Source organism: Sminthopsis crassicaudata, chromosome 3 (genome assembly GCF_048593235.1).
Source record: "Sminthopsis crassicaudata isolate SCR6 chromosome 3, ASM4859323v1, whole genome shotgun sequence".
Classification (NCBI taxonomy): domain Eukaryota; kingdom Metazoa; phylum Chordata; class Mammalia; order Dasyuromorphia; family Dasyuridae; genus Sminthopsis; species Sminthopsis crassicaudata.
In genome coordinates, this window is record NC_133619.1 from 62,580,083 (window position 1) to 62,602,514 (window position 22,432).

The following is a 22,432-nucleotide window of genomic DNA, read 5'->3' on the forward strand; positions in this document are numbered from 1 at the left end:
AGGAAAAAGGAGGGTGTGGTCAGTGGGCATAGAGCTTGCCCAGGGCATGGAGCTTCATGAGTGATGACAGGTGGTACAGAAAACAGGCTACTGCTAATAAAGAGAGAATGCGCAAAAGCCCAGTAGATGTCAAGGAGAGGGAAGGAGGGGAGAGAAAAGGGCAAAGGGGATAGGGAGAGAGGAGAACAATAAAAGGTAAAGGGCACTGTACAAAATGAAGCTATATTTTATAATAATAATAATTTTTAAAAATAATTTAAAAAAAAACAGCTCCTGAAGATTTGCAAAGTGCTTTCCAGGTGTTACCTCACTTGATCTTTACAAGCCCCTTAAGAAGTCCTCCAATATCATTATTCCCCATTTTACAGCTGCAAGAGAAGCTGTGTCTTAACAAGATCTCTTTACAAGCCCCCTAAGAAGTAAGTCCTCTAAGTATCATTATTTCCATTTTACAGCTGTGAGAGAAGCAGTGTCTTAACAAGATCTCATATCTATGCAACTCACTTTAAAGTTTGCAAAGTGCTGAATCTATATTATCTCAAGAGAGTTTCCCAGCTCTATGAAATGGGGACTATGCTTTTTCCCATTTTACAGATAGAGAAACTGAGGCTGAGAGCAATTAAGTGACTCTTGCAGGGTCGTAAAAGCCCAAGATGGAAATATCCACACCTTCCTGCCTCTAAGCCCAGTAGGGCCCCTCTGCCTGAGTCTAAGAGATGGGCCCAGGAGGAGCCTCTCACTCACTCTTCATGTAATCCAGATCAGCAGAGCCAAGCATCTGAGCCTCAGCCTCATCGGTGGGCACCTGCTGCTCCAGGCTGCCCGGGCTTTCCAAGGCACTGCCAGGGCACAGGCGCTCCCGCAGGTCATAACTTGCTGATGGACTCCATGGCCTGGCCTTCTCATCCATGCCTCGAGGGGTCCGGGGCCGGGGAACAGGGGGACTGGGAGAAGAGTACAGCTGGGGCAGGGAGCTGGGGTGGAGAAGAGGCCCCTGCTTCCCTCACCTGCACTCTCGGGGAGAAGTCAGACCTGACAAGGGCCCGGAGGGGAAAATCGAAGACCCTGTCCCCTCAGGAGAGCCCTTGACCTCTCCCCACCCAACCTACAAGGCAGGCCTGAGAAACAGCAGCCACTTAGTTGTATTGGGGAGGAAAAGCTTCTCCTAAAGGTCAAGGAAGGAAGGTGAGAAGAAGGGTCAGTACTCTCCCCAGCCCTTCTCACCCCCTTTTCCTGCCCCCTCCTCATCATTCTCACCCATCTCTCCAAACTTTCTTCGCCCATTAAATCCCACTGGCTTCCTCCTTTACTTCCCCCCTCCTCTCTTGGGTTCTTTCTCCATCCCACTCTACCCCTTCCCCTGCTCCTTTTTCCTCTTTATTCCTCCTCTTAGTCAATACTCCTTATTACTTCTATTACTCGATATCATATCGTTGTTTCGTTGGGGGGAGGCGATCAAGATTACATCAGGGTCACATGGCTAGTGTCAAACATCTAAGGGCCTCCTCAGTCTAGCCACTGAGCCACTTAGCTGCCCCACTCAATGTTAGAGATCATAATTTGAGGACTGATATCAGACCAGGGCCTTTCCGCTGGCTTCTCCAGAGTTCCCAGTTCTAAGACCAGGAGAATTTGGAGGAGGGGGAGGTGAGGTGGGGGAGCAGCGGCAGAAAAGAGGCCCAGGTGCCTTTGGGCACCACTCCCGACCCTTCTGGAAAGGACCTCTGTCCAAGGCGGGGCGTAGGAGTGTGGTATATCCTCGACCCAGTAACTTCGGTTCTGGGGAAGGGTCCAGTCCCTGAGGAAGTGGCCAAGTTAGTGGCGAATACCTGCTGCATTGTTCAGAGTCATGGTCCAGGCCCAGCCCAGGCTGAGACAAGGACTTTGTGGAGAGACTTTTCCGTGGGATGCCCACACTGTCATCATCATCACTCCCAATGGAAAACTGGGGGTCAACAGGATGAAGCCTCAGAGCTGTGTTCCCTACTCCGACTGCCCACTCAGTCCCAAAGCCACACCCTTCAGTGTCCCTCTGTCCCTTGGACATTTACTCCCTCCACCCCTCCCCTGGCCATTCAACCATTATGACCCCCATGGCACTGTCCATGCAATTCTGCCTCACAAATCATCATCTCAACACCACTCCATGCCCACCTCGACTCCCAGGGAAGTCATTCTTACCTTGGCTCTGCTTGGGGACGCTAGAGGCAAGGGTTCCTGGTCCAATGTCTCTGCCTCAGATTCCCCTTCTTCGTCCTCTTCCTCCTCCTCTTCTTCCTCCTCTGCCCCAGCTGCCCCCTCCTCCTGGATGGGAGGGGTGCCTTCAGAAGGGGGAGCAGAGGTCTTCTCCTTCTTCCTCTTTCTCCTGGCCCGACCGGCAGAGGTGGTGGGTAGTCGACGAAACTTGTGTGGGGGAGGCAGTCGAGCTGACAGCGGATGGTGTGTGTGGTGGGATGTGTGACGGTGAACTGAGATTGCAGGGAGAGTCGGCCTCAGGCCCCTGCCCTGGCACGGCAACCCCCACCCCCCATACACCTTACCTTAGTCACAGTTTCTAGGGCCCTCCTCCCAAGTCCCTACCATCTCTCTTGGGCCTACACACTACCTTTTCCCCTCTAGCTCAAGACAAGAGATCTCCCCATAATCTTTCCTTAAGTCACCATTCCCCTTTCAGTTGCGTCCAGGGCCTTGTGACCTGATGAGGGCCAACCAAATCAGGGGTACAGGTGGGGAGAAGAGAAGCCGAGAGAAGACAGGTATCAGGAAGGAGAGGGATGGGGGAACAAGTGAGAGCTGAAGAGGGGAGACAGGGATATAAAGACAGAGCAGTAGACAAAGGGGAGAGAAATGGGGGAGACTAAGAAGATAGGGGAGAAAGGGAACAAATAAAAACGAGGGACTGGACAGAGATTGTAGGGCTACATCTTACTACTAATACTTTAAGTGCCAATGTCTAGTGCTCCTGCAGTAGAGAATGGGGTGAGGCAGTGTGGATCACCAGCACAATAGCCAGCAAATAATGGCACTGGGTGACTGAGACTGATGCTGATGATTGTGAGAACGGTGATGATGATGATGGTAATAATGGTGATAACAGGCTGGGGTCCCTAGGCTACGCACACTCAAAGTCTCTCTCGCTGTAGCTTCGGCTTGGTTTTTCAGAGTCCCAGGCAGGAGGTTTGCTGATCAGGTCCCCGAACCTGCGGACAGCCAAGGTCTTTCCCAAGTCTTCATCATCTTCTTCTCCATCGGGGCTCAGAGGAGGCTCCTTAACCGGTACCCGGACCTACAGACCCCAGATAACCTCTTCCTAGTATCCTTGACCTGGACACACCTGGAAGCCACTTAGGCCTGGATGCTGGAGCCATCCTTGAGTCAGAGTCCCAAGCCTTGGTCAGCCTTGCTCAGAGCTGCTCTAAAAGGCCAAGTCCTTCCACTGCAGCTCTCTAGAACCTCTCCTCCTCTAGGTAAAAGACCCCATCCCATGGAGGCTTTCTCCCCTCCCAGAGGATCACCCCTCTGATGATCTCCCCCACCCCCACCCCTTCCCCACTAGCTTCCTCTCCCAAACACCAACGCACGCCCATCTGTGACAAACTCTTTCACCTGGGGGAGAGGCGAGGCGCCCCCGGGAGGTGGGATCAGTCCTCCGTTAGCCATCGTTTGGGGCTTGGGGGTGGGTCCCTGGCGGTCTCCCGTCACTGAACGGGTACGGCATCTAAGTGGGGAGGTCTGAAGGTAGAAGGAGCAGAGGTGAAGAGCACAGGATCAGGAAAAATGCCCCATCCCCACCCCCTGCAGGGTCAAACAATTATCTCTAGGGTCGGCACCGCTTCCTCCACCGCCCCCCCCCAATCCATAGGCACTCTTTCCACATCCCTTCCCTGCCCCCACCTCTGGATGCTCGTGGGGGACCCGCCCCCGCCCAAGGAAGCCGGGGTGCCCTCCCCCATCCCCGTGACCTTCTCCTCAGCCCCCCTTTCCGCAGTCCGTCGCCCTCTCCAGCAGGCTGGGGCTCACGTTCGGACTCTGGCCTGGAGAGCCCCCAGCCCTATCCTCCCGCCACGCCCCGCATCCGGTCCCTCGCCCCCGCTCCTCCGCCTCCGCCTCCTCCTCTCCTCCCGCCCCCCACATCGGTACCTCGGGACTCAGGAGCCAGCGCCGAGAGCCGGGAGCTTCCCATCTCCCTCCCTCCCACGCTCCGCTTCGGGGCCTCCGCGTCCGTGCAACCTCTGGCGGAGAGCGAGACAAGCGGGGCGGGCCGGGCGGCGCTGGGCAGCCAGACGCAGGCGCCCGAGCCCGCAGCCCGCACCCGCAGCCCCGCACCCGCACCCGCAGCCCCGCGGCTCCACCTCCTCAGTCCCCGCCCGGCGCAGCAGCTCCGCTGAGCCTCGGGCCCGTTACAATGAGAGCGCGAGTGGGGCCGTGACTCACCCCACGCGGGCCGAGCCTGCTCCCCGCACGCTCCCGGACCCGGCCATTCTCCCCCGCGCCACCCCCGCCTCAGGCTGCAGCTCTCCAGGCCCCCGGCACATCAGCCTGAGTTACTGCTCGGGAGCCTTCAGTTCCCACAATCCTCCAAACACACCCCTTCCCACTGCAGAGGGACCCTCCTTTCATGTCCCCCACCGCCACATAACACGTAAATAACCTCTCCGTTTAGCCAGATACTGACGAACCCCCCGGAAAAAAAGAAGAAAAAAAAGCGTCTTTATTCATTTATCAATGTAGCATCCACAACTCACAGGTTTGAAACAACTGAACTAGTGAGAATAACATCTTCAGAAAATCTCGACTTGTAATGCCAGCGCTACTATTTATTATTTGTTACTCTGGGAGAAAAACCTCTACGAGCCTCGGTTTCCCTCTCTGCATAATAAAGATAATGTAATACCTGTCCTGCTACCTTTACAGGCTCAAGGAAAAGGATGGAAGAAGCTGTTATTCTCTAAGTAGGACTACAGTTGGGAAAAGAGTGCTGAGTCCCAAAGAAAGGGCAGCTCTGCTCTCAGCCAGTTGTGGGGTCTTAGACAAGTTCCACTCTCCTCTTTATTTCTGTTTTGTTATCTGAAAAGTGAAAAGGAGTTAGATCCTAGAAATTCCCTGTAGTTCTAAATACTATATTTCTCTGAAAACAATTGCTCTCGATGGGGCAACATTCAACCACAGTTAATTCTCAAAGATGGAAAATACCTCAGAAGCCGTCCAACCTAACCTGAATAAAAATCTCTACCCACATTCCCAACACATTGTCATTCAGTCTTCCCTGGAAGACTTCTGGTGAGGAAGCACTCTCCACTTCCCAAGGCAAGCTCCTTCTCCTCCCAAGTGTTTTGTCCACAAATGGGGTTAGAGGTACACTGGTGGGGAAAAACTGCACCAATTCTGACTAGCAACTTTTCCTCAAATTTAGTCTTAGAGAATTATCTGGGTGCACTAAATGACTAACCTCAAACTCAGATCTTGATTCTGAAGACTTCTCTATTCATTATAGCAAGGTGCCTCTCATTCCACTTTAAGAAAGCTATAATTGTTAGGAAGTTTTTATTTAGATCAAGCCTTTATATAACAGCTTTTTACCAAGTTTCCATTGTTCCTCTGAAACCAAGCGGAAAGATCTCCCTGCCCTCCCAAGTATAATCTCTTTGCCACATAAGTTTCTTGAGTATTTGAAGACATCATTGTGTCCCCACTATTGTCTTCTCTCTTCCAGGTTAAACATACCAGATTTCTTCCACTGCTCCCGATGTGTATGACCTGCTCATCTCAGTTGTCTTCCTCTAGACATATTACTAATATATCCCATTGAAATGTTAAGCATCACAAGTACCTATGTGCCATCCCTATGGAACGTCACTAAAAACTGCCTTCCAAATTGATATTGAACCATTAATGACTGCTCTAAGTGTAGTCATTCAATCACTTCTGGAGCCTCCTAATTGTAATGTCATCTAGGCCACATCTTTTCATTTTTTTTTTCCAAGAGATGAATTTGAAACACTTCGTCAAATGTTTTGCTAAAATCTCCCCTGGTCTGCCAGATTATTAACCCTGTCAATAAAGGAAGTAATGTTAGATAGGCATCCTTGATGAGGCTATGCTGGCTTTATCATCATTGCTTGATTCCTAGTCAATTTTTTAGCAATACGTTACAGAATTTGGCAACAATTAGACTCTAGTTCACCAAATTGTAGTTTGTAAATTTCTTTTTTAAATTTTAAAAATTTGGGACATTTACTCAAAGCTACTGTATCTCCCCAGTTACTGAAATTTCAAAGACCCCCTAAGAGTGCTTTATCAACACACTAGGCAATTACGTCAATTCCATGGGATGAAATTCATCTAGCTCCTGTGAGTTAGCTTAAATTAGGAAACTTGATACTTTGTACTTAGGTCTCAGTTCCCCACTCTTCATTTTTTTTTTCTCAGTACAAGTATCACAATAAAAAAAAAATTAGGAAGAAAAAGGTTTGTCCTTCCTTAATCCTCTTTCTAGCCACACTAGTTTTTAAAAGAACCTTTTTTAATTGTCCAACTTCATTTTTAATTACGAAGAAATTTTAAAGGACTATGTCACTTTTTTATTCAATTCCCATTACTAGTCTTAACCTATTTTTTTATATACAACTTAAAAAAATCTAAATTGCACTTCCCTCATCTTTACAGACATATGATGGACTATGCGTAAATATAGTGAGTTGCTTTGCTTTATTGTAAAAGAAAATTCTTAAAAAATTACCTAGGCATATGTTCTGTCAATAAAAAGTTATAAAAAAGACATATAAGGTACATTCAAAAAAAAGTTATTTCATATATTTTACCATATTTAACATATATTGAATTACTTGCTCTCTAGGGGAGGGAGTGGGAGTAAGGGAGAAAAATTAGAACACAAGATTTCGCAAGGATTAATGTTGAAAAATTATCCATGCATATCTTTTGAAAATTAAAAAGCTTTTAAAAATTTGTTCCTACTATAAAACTGAAAAAAAGATAATTACCACTTTATAATAAAGTTTGAGATCTGGTAAAAAAAAATTCTCCATTTAAAAAATTATTTAGCTTGGTAAATGGTTCCTCATACACCCACAATCATCTCTTTGGACAGTTTCCCTCTTTTTCTTCCTCTTTGAAATTTGGGTCTTCAGAATTCATTCTTGAGAGTCTCCTGTTCTACCAGGATTGACCTGCAGAATGGTAGACTTTGGGACCCCTACCTGTTATTTGAACATTTTGAAATTTGCTCTCCCAAGGCCTGGAACACATATCAGATTAGGTCTAAGCTCCCTCTCATCCATCACAAATTCTAACATGGAGTAGGAGCTCCCTCCACTCCAAAGTTAAGTTCATTTCTAATTTCTGCTTGAGCGATTCACTTCTCCCTGTTGGTAGATTCAGGTCCAAAATAGCAGTTCTTCTCCTTGTTTTTTCTATCAGTGCTTCACTCTTACTCATATGTCTTCTAATCTTTTCTCAATTAACAGCCACATAGTTTGGGGGGAAAAAAAAAAAAAAAAAAACATACCATCTCATGTCCTCTCAGGTTCAGACAAGGACAAGGCCCTGGTGAGAGAGTGATTAGTGAGGCCTCAGCCACTAGCTCTGGGTGACAATTCAAATTAATCCCACTGGAGGAGCTTACCTTTCACACGTGGGGTTGTAATGAGTCTTTAAATGCTCACATGAAATTATTTTGTTTTAGTGCCTCTTCTGAAAATCAGGGAGCACTGACAGGCACATCCATCTGCATTTACTTATTTACAGAGTTTGCATCCCAGGCAAAATTCGCATTTTCACAAAAGGAGCTTTTATCACATTGAATACAACTGACCCGACATATGGTGTCTGTGCTTGCAACTCCAAAGAGAAATTTCTGTGATCTGGGGTGGGAGCAGCAAAGGCAAGAGAGAGCCTAGAGCAGCCTTGAGGCTCCTAGATACAGAACCTTAAGCCACATTTCTCCAAGGGCAGGAGGAGTTCATAAGGAGCTTAGCTTGGACATACATCAAAATCCAGACCCTCTCAAAGGATATGAACAATTTTCAGATGATGAAATTAAAACTATTTCCACTCATATGAAAGTGTTCCAAATCACTATTGATCAGAGAAATGCAAATTAAGACAACTCTGAGATATCATTACACACCTGTCAGATTGGCTAAGATGACAGGAACAAATAACGGTGAATGTTGGAGGGGCTGTGGGAAAACTGGGACACTGATGCATTGTTGGTGGAGTTGTGAAAGAATCCAACCATTCTGGAGAGCAATCTGGAATTATGCCCAAAAAGTTATCAAACTGTGCATACCCTTTGACCCAGCCATACTACTACTGGGCTTATATCCCAAGGAAATACTAAAGAAGGGAACGGGACCTGTATGTGCCAAAATGTTTGTGGCAGCCCTTTTCATAGTGGCTAGAAACTGGAAGATGAATGGATGTCCATCAATTGGAGAATGGTTGGGTAAATTATGGTATATGAATATTACGGAATATTATTGTTCTGTAAGAAATGACCAACAGGAGAAATACAGAGAGGTTTGGAGAGACTTACATCAACTGATGCTGAGTGAAACGAGCAGAACTAGGGGATCATTATACACTTCAACAATGATACTGTACGAGGATGTATTCTGATGGAAGTGGATTTCTTCAACATAGAGAAGAGCTAATCCAATTCCAATTGATCAATTATGGACAGAATCAGCTACATCCAGAAAAGGAACACTGGGAAATGAGTGTAAACTGTTATTTTTACCTTCTGAATCCAATTCTTCCTGAGCAACAAGAAATTCGGTTCTACACACATATATTGTATCTAGAATATATTGTAATATATTTAACATGTATAAGACTGCCTGCCATCTGGGGGAGGGGGTTGGGGGAGAAAGGGGAAAAAATCTGAACAGAAGTGCAAGGGATAATGTTGTAAAAAAATTACCCATGCATATGTACTGTCAAAAAAAAGTTATAATTATAAAATTTTTAAAAATGTTATAATTATAAAATTAATAAAAAAAAATAAAAGAAAATTTTCTAAAGAAAAAAAAATTCCTCTCAGATTACCTTCCATCGCCTTTTCATAAAGTTTGTATATACATGTTAGTTATTTATATGTATTTCACGTTATATTGTAAATTCCTTAAGAGAAAGGGCCTATTGTTGCCTTTCCTTGTATCCCTAGCACATAGCATACTGCAGCATGTATTAAGTGCTTAATAAATGCATTAAATTAAAAGAATAATAAAATTAATAAATTCAGATTGATTAAATAGTAAAAATAAATAAATAAAATCCAGACCCTCCTCCTCAGTGGAGCAGAGCAAGGGAAAGGACACCTCACCACTCAGATAATAAGGAGTAGGAGCAGTTGTCACTAGCATTTGATTTCATCATGGGGGAGGGGGAGTTTGGGGTCCTGACAAATAGAACAGTCAAGTGATGACAAAGAGTCACCAACTCTGGATATATAAGGAAAGATTTGAAGTGTGGTGACCAGCCCTTAAAATAATAGTCATGGTTGAGTAGTTCATGATCAATTCTATTTGGTCAGTCAACAATCTTTATTAAGGATTTATAATTCAAGCACTGGTTGGAGGGAGTCAAAGAGCAGCTGCTCTAGAGAAGCTTCCATCGAACATGTTTTATACCAAAAAAGCAGAGGATCTTCCTTAAATATCCTTAAATTTTTTTTAAAATCCTTAAAATAGGATTGACTTATTGTTGGGAGTAGGAAAAGGAAAAGTTCGTGATATGCAATAGTACTTTTTGTTTATTGGATTCTCCTCGCTTTCTTCTTGTGGAACTGTGATTCTCAGAGTACTAACTGTATACACACTTCATCTTATCAGTGGTGAACTTGAAGGCACAAGTATCCCAGATCTCAAATTCTCCATTGGAAGGAGATTTTTTCTGCTACCCACAGAAGGTGATTCAATGAAGATATTCCCCTTCTGGATGTCAATACATTGCATGTCAAAAAGATCTAAGGAGGCTAGAAAATTGGGCTGCATTCTAATAAAATGAAATTTATTAGGGATCAATGTAAAGTCTTACACGGGTTCAAAAAACAATGGATTTCATGTGGAAAAGGCTTTGTTAGAGTGTAGTTTGTTAAGTCAAAAGATATTAGCATACTCCAAGAAGCTCAATATGAATCAACAGTACAATATGGCTATCAAGAAAGGTAATGTAATCTCAGCTACATTCAAAGGATTGTAAATTCTAGGATTATGAACACAATGGTCTCATGAATATTATTCCCATTTCTGGATTATTGTGGTTTAAAAGAACAATGACAACACAAGCTAGTTTTGTCTCACAAGTACTCAAGTAAAGATTTGCACCAGCAAAAGAGTACCAGAAATTCAAGGACAAACAATAGTATGTCATTTTCCCAGACCAGGTCACTACAGGGAAATGATCTATAGGCTTGTAGGTCCAGGAAAGGTGCAAGAAGGGCCTTCTAGCTCATTATAAGCAGTGTAGTTTATATTGGAGGCAGGGAGCAAGAATAGCAGTAGGAGGGAAAGAGCATCAGTATTGTTCTGACTTCAAAAACAGACACAGATCCAGCAGACTGAAACTGGGCAGGGAAGGCAAGACCATGGCTGAGCCTACAATAGCACTGTGGCAGCCCCAGAGCCAGATTCCAGATTCAACCTACAGACCTTCGCTTGAGTTTGCATCTGAGTAACCATGGCCTGGAATAATTAGAAGTCACCTAGTCAGTCATTTCAATCTGAATTTGAAAAGATTTTCTTATAGCTAATAGGAACAAGATCCAGCAACTCTACTACTGAAAGGAAACCTGAAATTATATTACAAAGATCTAAACAGAGGTCCAGAGCCTGCAAGGTTCAAACAAGGAGGGCAACAATCAAATCATTTAACATGCCTCAAAAGTTTGCAGTCCCTTGACCTGAGCCATTCCTGAGATCCTTGTAAAATACAGAACTAGATGGCTAGATTGCGCAATGGATGGAGCAATCAAGAGAACCTGAATTCAAATCCAGCTTCAGACAATTAACATTAACTGTGTGACCCTGGGCATTTAATCCCAAATGCCTTGCCAAAAGAAAAAAGAATGTATCACTGATAGATTAAAGAAAACAAGAGCAGGACTTCAAGATAATCCACATCAGAACCACAAAAAGTCTTAAGATTTCCTTCAGAAATGTGCAGATCCTGGCTCTAACAAAAAGTCCCAATTCAGAAAGGATGGTAGAATGGGTAAACAAAAAAGACATCAGAATTGTTATAGATTCAAGGAGTCCCAAAACACAAACCTAAAGGAAAAAATAATGCAAAGACATCTGCAAGCAAAACCTCAAAGAAAACCATTTGGTCACAAGGTCAGCTAGAACTCATAGAAGAAACACAAGAGTCTAAAAAAGATATTATAAATGAGAGCTTTTGCTCAAAAAAATACATGAAAAGAGAATAATTTATAAAAGAGGTTCAAGTAACAAACTCTCTGAAGATTAGCATGAACCAAAAAGAAGTTAATGACCCGGAGACAATATGAAATATTAAAACAAAGTCAAAATGATAAACAAGAAAATAAATTACTTAGTTAAAAAAACAAACAAAAAAAAAACAAAAACAAAAACAAAAACAAAAAAAAAACTGCTGAGAAAGCTAGAAAGCAGCCTGGCAGAAATTAGGCTTATACAAACTTCTTACAACATAATCTACAATATGTTCTAATTGGATAGGTAACCCTAATATTAAAGGTCACATTATTTTAAAAATTAGAAGAGATGATATATCTCATATGTATGGTCAGCAGAAGATGTATTCTCAGCCAAACAAAAATAAATTAGATTATTTTTATTACAAGAAACTGAAAATAGAAACTTTAAATAATCTCATATCAAAAACAATTGACCTAGCAAACAAAGGATGAATAAAAAAAAAAATCTATCCTTATTGAATTACCTAAACAGCAAGACCAAAAAAAGGAGCCTGGAAACCACATCTCAAGAAAACATGAATTATAAAACTGACCAAATCTATTGGAATTAGAGGATAAAATGAAAGTAGAAAAAATTCACTTTTTACCTCCTGAAATCCCAGAAAACTCCCAGGAATATCAAAGTCCAAATCTAAAGTTTCCAAGTCAAAAACTACTTTAAGAATCCACAAGGAAAAAGCTCAAGTACATAGAAGCTAGTTAGTATCACAAAAGATTTAGCCGCTAAACGAGAGGAGAGTTGAGAATACAATATTCTGAAAGGCAAAAGAGCTTTACAATCAATAACAACATCTAGGAAAACTGAGTATCTCCCTAAAGACACTTTAAAATCTCATTTCATTTATAATAACTTTTTAAATTTTAATTTGTAACTTTTTTTAAACTCTTGCTAGCTGGTAAGCCTAGGCAAGTCACTTAACAAGTTTTCCTCAGTTTCATCAACTAAAAAATGGGGATAATAGCATTTACCTCACAGGGTTATTGTGAGGATCAAATGAGATGATATTTGCAAATGCTTAACATAAAGCCTAACATAGATTAGGTGCCTAATATAAATGTTTATTCTCTCCCTTCCCCCTTTCTTTTTATATCAATCATCTCTCTCTGGCTTGGCACTGGAAAATTTTTGCTTATCTTGGGATGTCTTGTATTATCCAGAACTCTAGATGCCTAGGACACCTTTTTGATGTTAATCTTAACTCAAATTCTATATAACTCCTACCATCAATCACAGAGCTTACAACTCAACTCAATAAAGATTAAATAGAAGTTCTGGGCAAAGCAATGTGAACAAATGAGAAAATGGACAGATGAATGAATAGATGAATGAAAAATAATTTATTAAACACTTCCTTTGAGCCAAGCACTATACTAAAACTCTGATCATACAAATGTGAAAGCAAAGATGAGGCAGACAAATACTTGGCCATCAGACCATCAGATTCCGATAATTGTCCATGGGCTGTCACAGTATGTTCATAGAGACAGCCCAGGGCCCTGAACCCAAGACTTGAGAATAGCAAGGCTTCCAGCCCACTGCCCTTAGACATTATCCTAAGAAACAAACTGCAATCTGGTCATTGTTGGCATCGCTGCATTCAAGAAACAGGAGAGAATTAAGTTCTTGCCACCAAAATCCTTTTGCTGCTGTTCAATCGTTTGACAATAATGTCCAACTCTTTGCAACCCTGCCTGCGATTTTCTTGGCAAAGAGACTACAGTGGTTTACTATTTCCTTCTCCAGCTCATTTTACAGATGAGGAAATTGAGTTAAACGGGAAGAAGTGATTTGCCCAGCGTCACACAGTATCTGAGGTCAATTTGAACTCAGGGAAATGAGTCTTCCTGACTCCAGGTCTGGCGCTCTATGCACTATGCATAGCACCACGTAGCTGCCTCTCACCAAAGTCCTGGACGATGTTAAAACATTTGATATCAGAAATCAATATATTATCAATGGAATTGACATTTAAAAAGAGGCTTTGCCAATGTATGCCTATCAGGCTGGCCACTGAAACCTTCCCTGTATGTGTTGCCTTCCTCCATTAGAATGTGAGCTTTTTGAGAGAAGGGACTAACTTTTCTATTTGAATCACAGTGGTTTGTACATGGTAAGTGCTTAATAAATGCTTTATTTCCTGTCCTCTTGGCTTTTATATTAAAGCAAGGAAAACTACATAAAGGGGAGCGGTGACCGGAGAGAAGGAATAATGGTCTGAAATTGGCCCTAGGATGTTGGGGGAATCGAGGGACACACTCCATACAGAAATCATGACCGCATTGTTTGATCACATTCCAGGTTCCAAGACAGAGACAGGGAGAAATGGAAGATGAGGGGAGTGAGGGAGTGGGCACGGAGCAGGAGAAGGTCCAGTGAGTTGGAAGTGAAAGGAAGCATGACTGGGGTTTTTTCTGAACTGATGATCCAGGAGAGGCACTGGGAGAGATACAAAGGTTAGGATAAGGCACAGTATCAAGCTTATGGATCTTATATTCCAATATGGCAAAGGATTCCATAAGGTCCAATATAGGGAAAGGCCACAGTGAGTCCAAGAAAAGTGCAGGTATTTGCAGACATCTGATAGAAAAATGAAACAGCACAGCGCCTACACTCAAATGGCTTACTATATGCTTTGGGAAAAATACCAATAATAACTGAAATAATCATATTTCATTGTTGCCCTTTGGTTCAAAATGTACATATGAATATATAGGTGGTACTTCCCTCATTAAATGGTGTATTTTGTAAACCATAAAGAACTACGTAAAACATGTGATCTTTACCACTCCTGTGTGAGGCAGGTGGTACAAGGGTTGCTATGATCATTTGATAGAGGAAAACCTGTAAAAAGCTCAGCAAAGTGAAATGACTTGCTTCAAATTCATATAACTAATAAATGACAGAGCCAAGATTTGAATTCAATCTTTTGACTGAATCTGGTCCTTATTTCACTAAATCCAGTTGGAATTTTTCTTTCTTTCTTTAGAGTCTTGCCCTGGCTCACTGGACCAATCCCTAAGTTTTAAGGATGAAAATTTTAACCTTCTCTCAGGCTGATCTGGTCCATGCCTCTTTTGGCACCCTGGTGATCCTCCATTTCTAGAGGCTCAGTGTATTGATGTCATATTTAGTGTGGACATTCAATTGGCATTCTACTGCAGCTAAGAAATCCTGGATCAAGTGACCCACCAGCCTTGGCTTCTCTCAAAGCAAAGACTATGGATATCTACCACTGATCCCCACTAGCCACCGTATCTGGCCTTCTAAAACAAGTTGCTGAAATGGATATAAAACAATATCATGTGTGGCAAAGCAAAATAGGTTCTGTAGAGATCTAAAGGGAAAACAGCCTAGGAATTGGCTTTTTCTAAATCAGTCACCCACTTCCTGGGTAGACTTAATGGTTTCCAGGTTAATATGCTGATTAATTTTTGCCTCACTTGACCATAACTCTCCCAGTTCAGCAGTTTTCAGAAGACGCTTAGGGAAAGATTTGGGTAGCTCCTGGCTCTGCTACAGTAAACTGAGCTGAAGTCCCCAATTTTTAACAGTGACTGGTCCCCGCCTCCACTTGCTTAGAATAGTAACATAAGATTTGCTGTTCACCACTCCTGTGGTGCACAGTTCAGTTTATTCACCACAACATTCAGAGGTGTCTGTCCACTCACTAAGCCCACACTCAGGTTTCAGAAATAAATCCTATTGCAGGAAAACATCTATCCCTGTGAGCTCTCGCAACCAAGCAGTGTTCTCCTATTCCTTAAAGCTCAGAATAATTCCCATGTGACTACTTGGGATTGTGTTGTTGCCATTGTTATTTAAGTTTGTTTGTTTGTTTCTTGGTGGAATATTATATCATTGGAAATCTTGCCAGAGAGATTCCAAATAAAATGGAGACTGAGCCAGAGATAGCACAGTTATGATAGGTTCCAAGTTGTAGACTCAGAATTTTTTTTTTTACAGGTGCAGGAACTGAAACCCAGCGGGGAAAAGAAGGAATTTATTCATAATCGTAACCTTGAGACTCTGAGGATTTTAATATTCTGGACCTGCAACTGTTCTTAGTGAGGGAAAGGAGATACAGTATAACTAAAAAAAAAAAACAAACCAGGGCTCCTCAAATGGGGCAAGTCGTAAGGCAGTTCATAATCGGGAATCCAAAAGCTTATAGGATTTAGAGCTCAAAGAGACCTACTAATCTAATTGACCAACCTCCCCATTTTGTACAGGAAGAAGCTGAGAGCCAAAGACTTCATGTAACTTGTCCAATGTAGCAGACCTTAGACTGAACTCATTTTTCTAGATTCCTTCAGAGAAGTTTGTGTGGAAGAAAGCAGAGGTCTTGAGCCAAAGAGGAAAAAAGAATTATGAAATGTAAAATGTAAAAAATGTTTAAAAAAAAGTAAGAAAAATGTAAAAAAGATAAGAATGAATTCAGAAAGTAGAAATATGGAAGGTGAAGAGAAAAGAACAAAATGAAGGACCCAAAAGATAAGGAGATACAGAGAAAGAATGGCATAAGCTGTAAGAAAAGGATTGGAAGGATTTAATCAGAAAAATGAACTTGTTGGTTAAATAAGGTAAGGAGGGAAAAAAAAGAGTTGGATGTGATTGCAATAGAACTTGTTCACATTTGGACCGAGTTGAAGACTCCAACAAATAATATATCAGGAGCTTCTAACAAGAGAGATAAGACTTTCCAGTAAGTATGGACAAGATCAAGAACTTAAGTGACCTGAATGGAGAATGAGACATTTCTATTTCTATCATGTTATCTACAGCCTGTTATCTATGCTGAAAGTACAGGCTAGTTTCCTGACTAGAAAAGAAAAATAAAAGGTTTTGAGAAATGGCAATCCATTTTCCAAATTATCAAGGAAAATGAATTAGTCTTTGAAAAAACGGAAACTCTTCAATATTATAATAAAGATGGAAAAGGAAGTAAAAGGGAAATCCTTGTGTAAGAAGGTTGGAGGGTAGAAGAAACATCACATAGGAGAAAAAAGAAAAAAAGAGCATTAAGCTTTTTAAAAATGAATATTAGAGTTTTTCCAAAGAGGAGGAAGCTAGTCTAAAAGACTTGTTTAAAGAATGGGATGTTGTGGAGCCATACAAGTTCTCCTTTGAGAGATCAGACAGTAAGAGAAGTTATAGTGGGTGAGTCCTTAATGAGAGGTGTTAAGGCAACTATTTGCTGAGCTGAAAATAATGAAGAGGGGGCGTATCTGAGACATGACAGGGAATTACCACAGATTTGTCAAATCTGATTAAATCCCCGCCCATTTCTAGTGATTCACATGGATATACAAGATGCTGATGGAAAAAACCTAAAAATAATTACGAAATATTATGTAGCTTTGGACTCTGGGGGCCTAGATAGTCTTTTCTTGACTATTGCTTATCAAGGCAAAGGATTCTAGGGAAAAAAAGGCAGATATCTGATTAAGAAAATAGTATCTGAGAATGGAACTTGAATGACATATAGTGTTAATTAAGCAAGAAGAGCTATGTGGCTTAAATAAGAAGGAGATGGACAGATGGAAATGTGTCTAACACTCCTGTCCCATGTTCTTCATCAGATTGCTCCTACCACTATTTTATATGCACATACTCAAATATCTTCAATCTCTCCCTAATACTCCCCCAATACTCTCATTGCTGCTGCCTACCTACGCATCTACATTTCCCGTCTTAAAATAACAGTAATAACCTTGCAATCTTCCCTTACAGATGTCAACACTAGAATCAGGAGACAGAGATTATTCCACAAATAAATAAGTTCTCCAAATTTCTCCTCTCCAAAATCTGTATTAGTCAGCTTTAGTTCTCTCTTGTTCTGCTCTCCTCTCTGAAACAAGTTCATCATAAATCCTTGCTTTGTTATGGGATCAGAGAAGAAGGTCCTTCCTCACCAGGAGGCCTTAATCAAAAATCTAACCATTTCTGGGGTCACTACAGAAGGGGCAATTCTTGATTAAGTGACCTCACAGTTCTTTCCCAATGCTAAAATTCTTTGATTTCATGATTTTTCTGACTCTAAATCCACTCTTCTACAATTCTCTTGCCTTATCTGGCTGAGCAGAGGAAGAAATGGTCAAAGAAAACTGGAGACTTGTAGAGAATAGAACAGGAAACATAGTAGATAGAAAGGAGGGAGCCCAGAAAAATAAAATATATGAGTGACCATGAGGATCAGGAGATTTAGAGTTCTGCAAAGTTGTCTTGAACAATACAAGCAGTTTCCTAATTTGGAAATAGGATTGTCTCAGCTTTGTTGTCCCTTATTACTTATTTTACTTTGCCCTTCTTTCATGGATTCTCCCATGTTCTTAGTCCCTTTAGGGCTTCCCAAATAAAGGTTTTAATTCCTGGCTTATCACCTATCCTATTGCCCCTACCCTGTGCCACTCTCTGACTTGCCTTTTTCACCTAGGAAAAAACAAAGACCAGAACAAGGTCCTAGGGGTACATAACTGAATCTCAAACTTCCCCTTCTCACTCTCTCCAGTTGAGAGTCTAGCTTAGGTTCTGAGTGAGAGTCATTAAGGAAATTAGATGAAGAAAAAGTTCTGGCCTTGAGACCAGTCCTAAAGGTAGGAGGAGACTTAAAGAAAAGGAGTCCAAAAGATTTTTCTCCTCCTCCAGTCCTGACATTCTATTCCCAGCATGGTGCCTTGCACATTGTAAGTGCTTAATATATGCTTGTTACACACACTATTGTAGAAATATGTTTAATAAGATTGAATATGTATAACCTAAGTCAGATGGCTTGCAGTCTTAGGAAAAAGGAAAGAGAGGGAGGGAGGAAAATTTGAACTTAAAATCTTATAAAAAATGAATGTACCTTTACTCATAGTTGGAAAAAAATATACTTTTTTTTTTTTAAGTGCTGCTTGTCTGATTATCAAATGATTGGTTATCTGAACAAATTCTGGAGTAGCATTAGGACAAAAGGATTATCTTTAAGAAAAGGAATTATATAGCGGTAGGATATACATATATGTATATCTACAATACATACACTTATGTATGTGTATGTGTGTATATATATGTATATATACATATATATATATATATATATATATATATATATATATATATACACACACACATATATACAGACTATATTTCAATATTATTGATTTCCTTTGGGATTCCAAGATATTTTATGTTCTTCAAGCATGCAAGGAAGGGATCAATAGGCTTCGTCACACTGTCAAAGACCATCACACAAAAAACATTTAGGATCACTGGTGGATTATGGAAACACTTCACATGATTTCATTTGTACAATCAATATTATATAGCTGGCTTTTTCAAAGTGTAGGGGAAGGGTAGGAGGGAGAAAGAGAATTTTTAAAAATTTGAAATGTTTAAATTGTTTTAAATGTAATTGAGAACCATTTAATAAAATAAAAATATATTAAAGAATCACTGGCAGATGATTTCTAAGGTTCTTTCCTACTCTGAAACCCTACGATTATTATGGAAAAAAAGAATAGGAAATGGACCAGCCTGTTGTAAATCTCATTAAATTGGAACTGCCTACAAGTTAATAATGAAGAATTGTAATATAGAAGGCAGACTTCCAGGACTGGTCAGGACAGCTCAGCAGCTCTGAAAGAATCAAAAGATAAAACAGGAAAATATGGCAAGTGTCTCTCCAGTGCGAATCAATTTGATGACTAAAAAAATGACCTACTTTGTATGCAATAAACCAAAAGCCAGACTGAAAAGTCGTGTACTTTGAAGATATTAAGATTCAGACATCTCCCCTTCTGACTGCAAAATTTCAAATACTAGAAGGCAACATCAGGAAGAGGAAAAAAAAAGAAAGAAAAAAGTGTAATTTGTAGACACTAGAATGCATCCTGGAGAGGCAGGATGGAGGAGTGGCCTTGAAGCCAGTTAGGCCCGGGTCTTGCCCAGACATACACTTTTTTCTCCACAAGTTACCTGATGCTTCTGGAAGCTCTCTAAAACCAAACTGCTGAAAGGTGTAAACTTGTACTGGTGGAAGGAATTTGCTCTTCTGGGAGTTGCCTTTATGAATGAAATCTCAGGTTTAATCTCACTCTATTTGGAGACTGCAATGCAGAGCCAAGGGGGGCTCGATTGAATTCATGGCAATAACAAACCAAATTAGGGGATCATATTTTCCAAAGTCACTAAAAATGCCTATGGAAATGACAATGGATGGAAGCAGCAGTAATGTCACACCTCACTGAACATCTCACGGACCTCAGGAGAATGATGCACTCACTGGGTTTAGAAGCAAGAAAAGCCCTGTCAGTCACCACTCACTTCCCTAGCCCGTTTGTGCCTGGTACATAGTAAATGCTTAATAAATGTTTATTGGCCGACTGATTGAGTTTCTTCACTAGTAAAATGCAAGAATTGGACTAGGTGATTTAGCACAGGTTTTTCAATGCTAAATCTGTGGTTCTGTCCTTGCCTGCTGACCTCCTTGCAGCACATATTATTCTAGTCTCACATTGTTATGTCACAGCTTCCTGCATGTGTCCCATTTTAAATTTTAATTTTTCCTGACCCTCTTAAAGCTTCTTGGTTCAGGCCATTTTTGCTTATTTCCTCATACCGCTCAAAGCTTTGCATGATGCCGAGCACACAGTAGGTGCTCAATAAATATTAGCTGAATAACAAAATGGAGCAGAATGTGAATAGAACAATCAGTCTCTTGGGAGAAGTGCAACAAGAATCCAGTATGTGTGAAAAAAGATCTGGAGATTTGGTAGACTCCACGCTTGACATGGGTCGATAATGTTGACATTACAACTAGAAAAGCTAGATTGGTTCTCAGCTGCATTTAGAGTTATATTGTCCAAAACAAGAAAAGCGGTAGTTGTGTTCAGCCCTGGCCATACCAGGCTAGGGGCTCTGGACACGGTGCCCCTCAGATCATATTAAGAAACTGGGATTTTCAGCTTAGACTTCCTCGGAATTCTATAGATTGTCTAGACTTAAGAAAGTGATGCAGAATAAATTTTAAAGTGTGTCCATGTTTTTTCCTGGGAGGTAGTTTTTAAACATTTCTTGGAACACCCCTAATACAGCAGCATGCCTCAAAGAACAACTGCAGGAAGACCATTTCCCAACCTTAAAGAAACTGAAGACATTTGCAAGGAATCTGACCTCTGAAGGAATGAAAATAGCTCCTGTCCAAACAAGCCAATCTCAAATCTCAAATGTTTGCAAATCAGGAGCAATTTTGTTACCTTTGTGGGTTACAAAGTTTAATCTCCTCCCATAGATTATAGTTACTTCCTTCAAAGTCAATATATGAAAATCAGCATAGTACAAAAACTAGCATTTACAGAGCACTTTAAGGACTTTCCAAAATTACTGTGCATATTTATTTCATTTAATTCTCAGAATGACTGTTAGGTATCCCCATTTTATGGATGAGGAACCTGAAAGACAGAGATTAAGTGTCTTGTCCAGGGTCACAAACTCTAACCTTAGCTGCCTCATTGTGGAGTTGGGAAGTGTCCCGAGACAGGAGTCAGAGCGCCTAGCTCCTACTCCTGAAGTGCCTGTGCATTGTTCAGCTCCGGGCAAAGAGAGACTCTCCGAGCCTATTAGTTGTGTTATCTGTGAGAAATGAGAGTGAGCTAAGGTTTCTTTCTCCTTTGAATCCTATAATCTGCAAGATCTCAAATGAACTGTTTGTTTTTGTTTTTAAGATAAAGTCTTGCTTGACTTTTTATAGTTTACAATGTGAAATACTTGCTCTGGTTTCTAAATTACAAAAAATCATTGTCCAATGTGGTTCTCCATCACACATTGGCTGTGTGACTCTGATAAGCAGCTGAACCTCTCTGTATTCCCCTGGGAACTTTTTAAGACTATTCTAGATAGTGACCTGTATCACTGAGGAAGACAACTCATTTATCCCAGTAAAACTATGGGGTCAGTTCCTGTCTGTATAAAATCACTGAGGCAAAAAGAGATGCTATCCAAGCATATTACTAAATGTGTGCTAATATTTTTGGAAGATTTTAATTTTAATTTCATTAAAACTTCACTGAGATTAAAAACAACAACAACAACAACAACTAGTGGGCATGCAAGGCCTGCCTTAGGAAAAACTGAAGTAGGGCAGTGTTTCTTCATGGTACAGTTCTCTCCTTCCTCTCCTAAGTCAGAGCCTCCCACTCTGTGCCTTTGCTGTCTACCTCGGCCCAACCCTATCCCCTAAAACTAACCTCTGCAAAGGCCTCCTTTGCTGCAGTGTTCACTGAAGCCAGAGGACGACTTTCCCCTTCACAATCCCTCGCCAAATCCAGCAGCCTGCACATTTCTTGCCAAGCGTCCCTTCTTCTCTACTCATGCCTCTTGGTTAGGCCTTTCCGCAACTCTCAACTGTCCCAGGGGCTTCCTAGTTGGATCTCCCTGCTGCAAGTCTACCCTTTATTCTGGACACAGCTGCAATCATGATGCTCCTAAAGCACAGGCCTTCCTCGCCACTGTCTTTACTCATTAAATGCCAATGACTTCCTATTGCCTCTAGGATGAATTGCATACTCTTATTCTTGGTCTCTAAAGTTCTGGACCCAGGAAACCAGTTTAAATGCTGCCTCAGATACTCAGTACTTGCTGTGTGACCTTAGAAAAGTCACTTCACACTCTGTCTCTGTAAAACAGGATTAATAACAGCCCCTACGTTCCCAGGGCTGTTGTGAGACTCGAATGAAATAATATTTGTAAACCATAACACACTGTATAAATGAGGACTGTATAAATAAATATTAAATAATCTCTTGGGTCACTCCCAGCACTAACCTTTATGATCTTTGCTTCTATGAGATGATGGGGACAGTGATCCCCAGGATGGAGTTTAAGAGGTTCAGGAGAGAGTCAGCACAAGTCCCACTCTGTTTCCTGCCCCCAACCAAACAACAACAACTCGTGCTCATTTGGCAATTTGCGGTTAG

The 22,432-nt window shown here is 41.4% G+C and overlaps 1 protein-coding gene across 9 annotated transcripts in view; it reads right to left on the reverse strand.

Annotated features, from left to right (window-relative positions):
* Positions 1-22,298, reverse strand: part of SLC4A3 (solute carrier family 4 member 3) — a 35,557-nt gene extending 13,259 nt beyond the window's left edge. For 2 of the 9 annotated variants that reach the window (XM_074298635.1, XM_074298630.1), the window contains exons 1-6: positions 4,141-4,369; positions 3,607-3,732; positions 3,121-3,286; positions 2,182-2,468; positions 1,830-1,945; positions 745-974 (exon numbers count right to left, since the gene is read on the reverse strand). In XM_074298635.1, coding sequence (XP_074154736.1) covers positions 745-974; positions 1,830-1,945; positions 2,182-2,468; positions 3,121-3,286; positions 3,607-3,660 — 853 coding nt within the window. In that variant the 5' untranslated portion in view covers positions 3,661-3,732; positions 4,141-4,369. Of the gene's footprint in view, positions 1-744; positions 975-1,109; positions 1,166-1,829; positions 2,024-2,181; positions 2,469-3,120; positions 3,287-3,606; positions 3,733-3,962; positions 4,063-4,140; positions 4,370-4,434; positions 4,453-22,280 lie in introns of those variants that run through there. The other 7 variants (XM_074298632.1, XM_074298633.1, XM_074298634.1 and 4 more) reach the window with 7 other exon arrangements.
* Between the last annotated feature and the right edge of the window lie 134 nt (positions 22,299-22,432).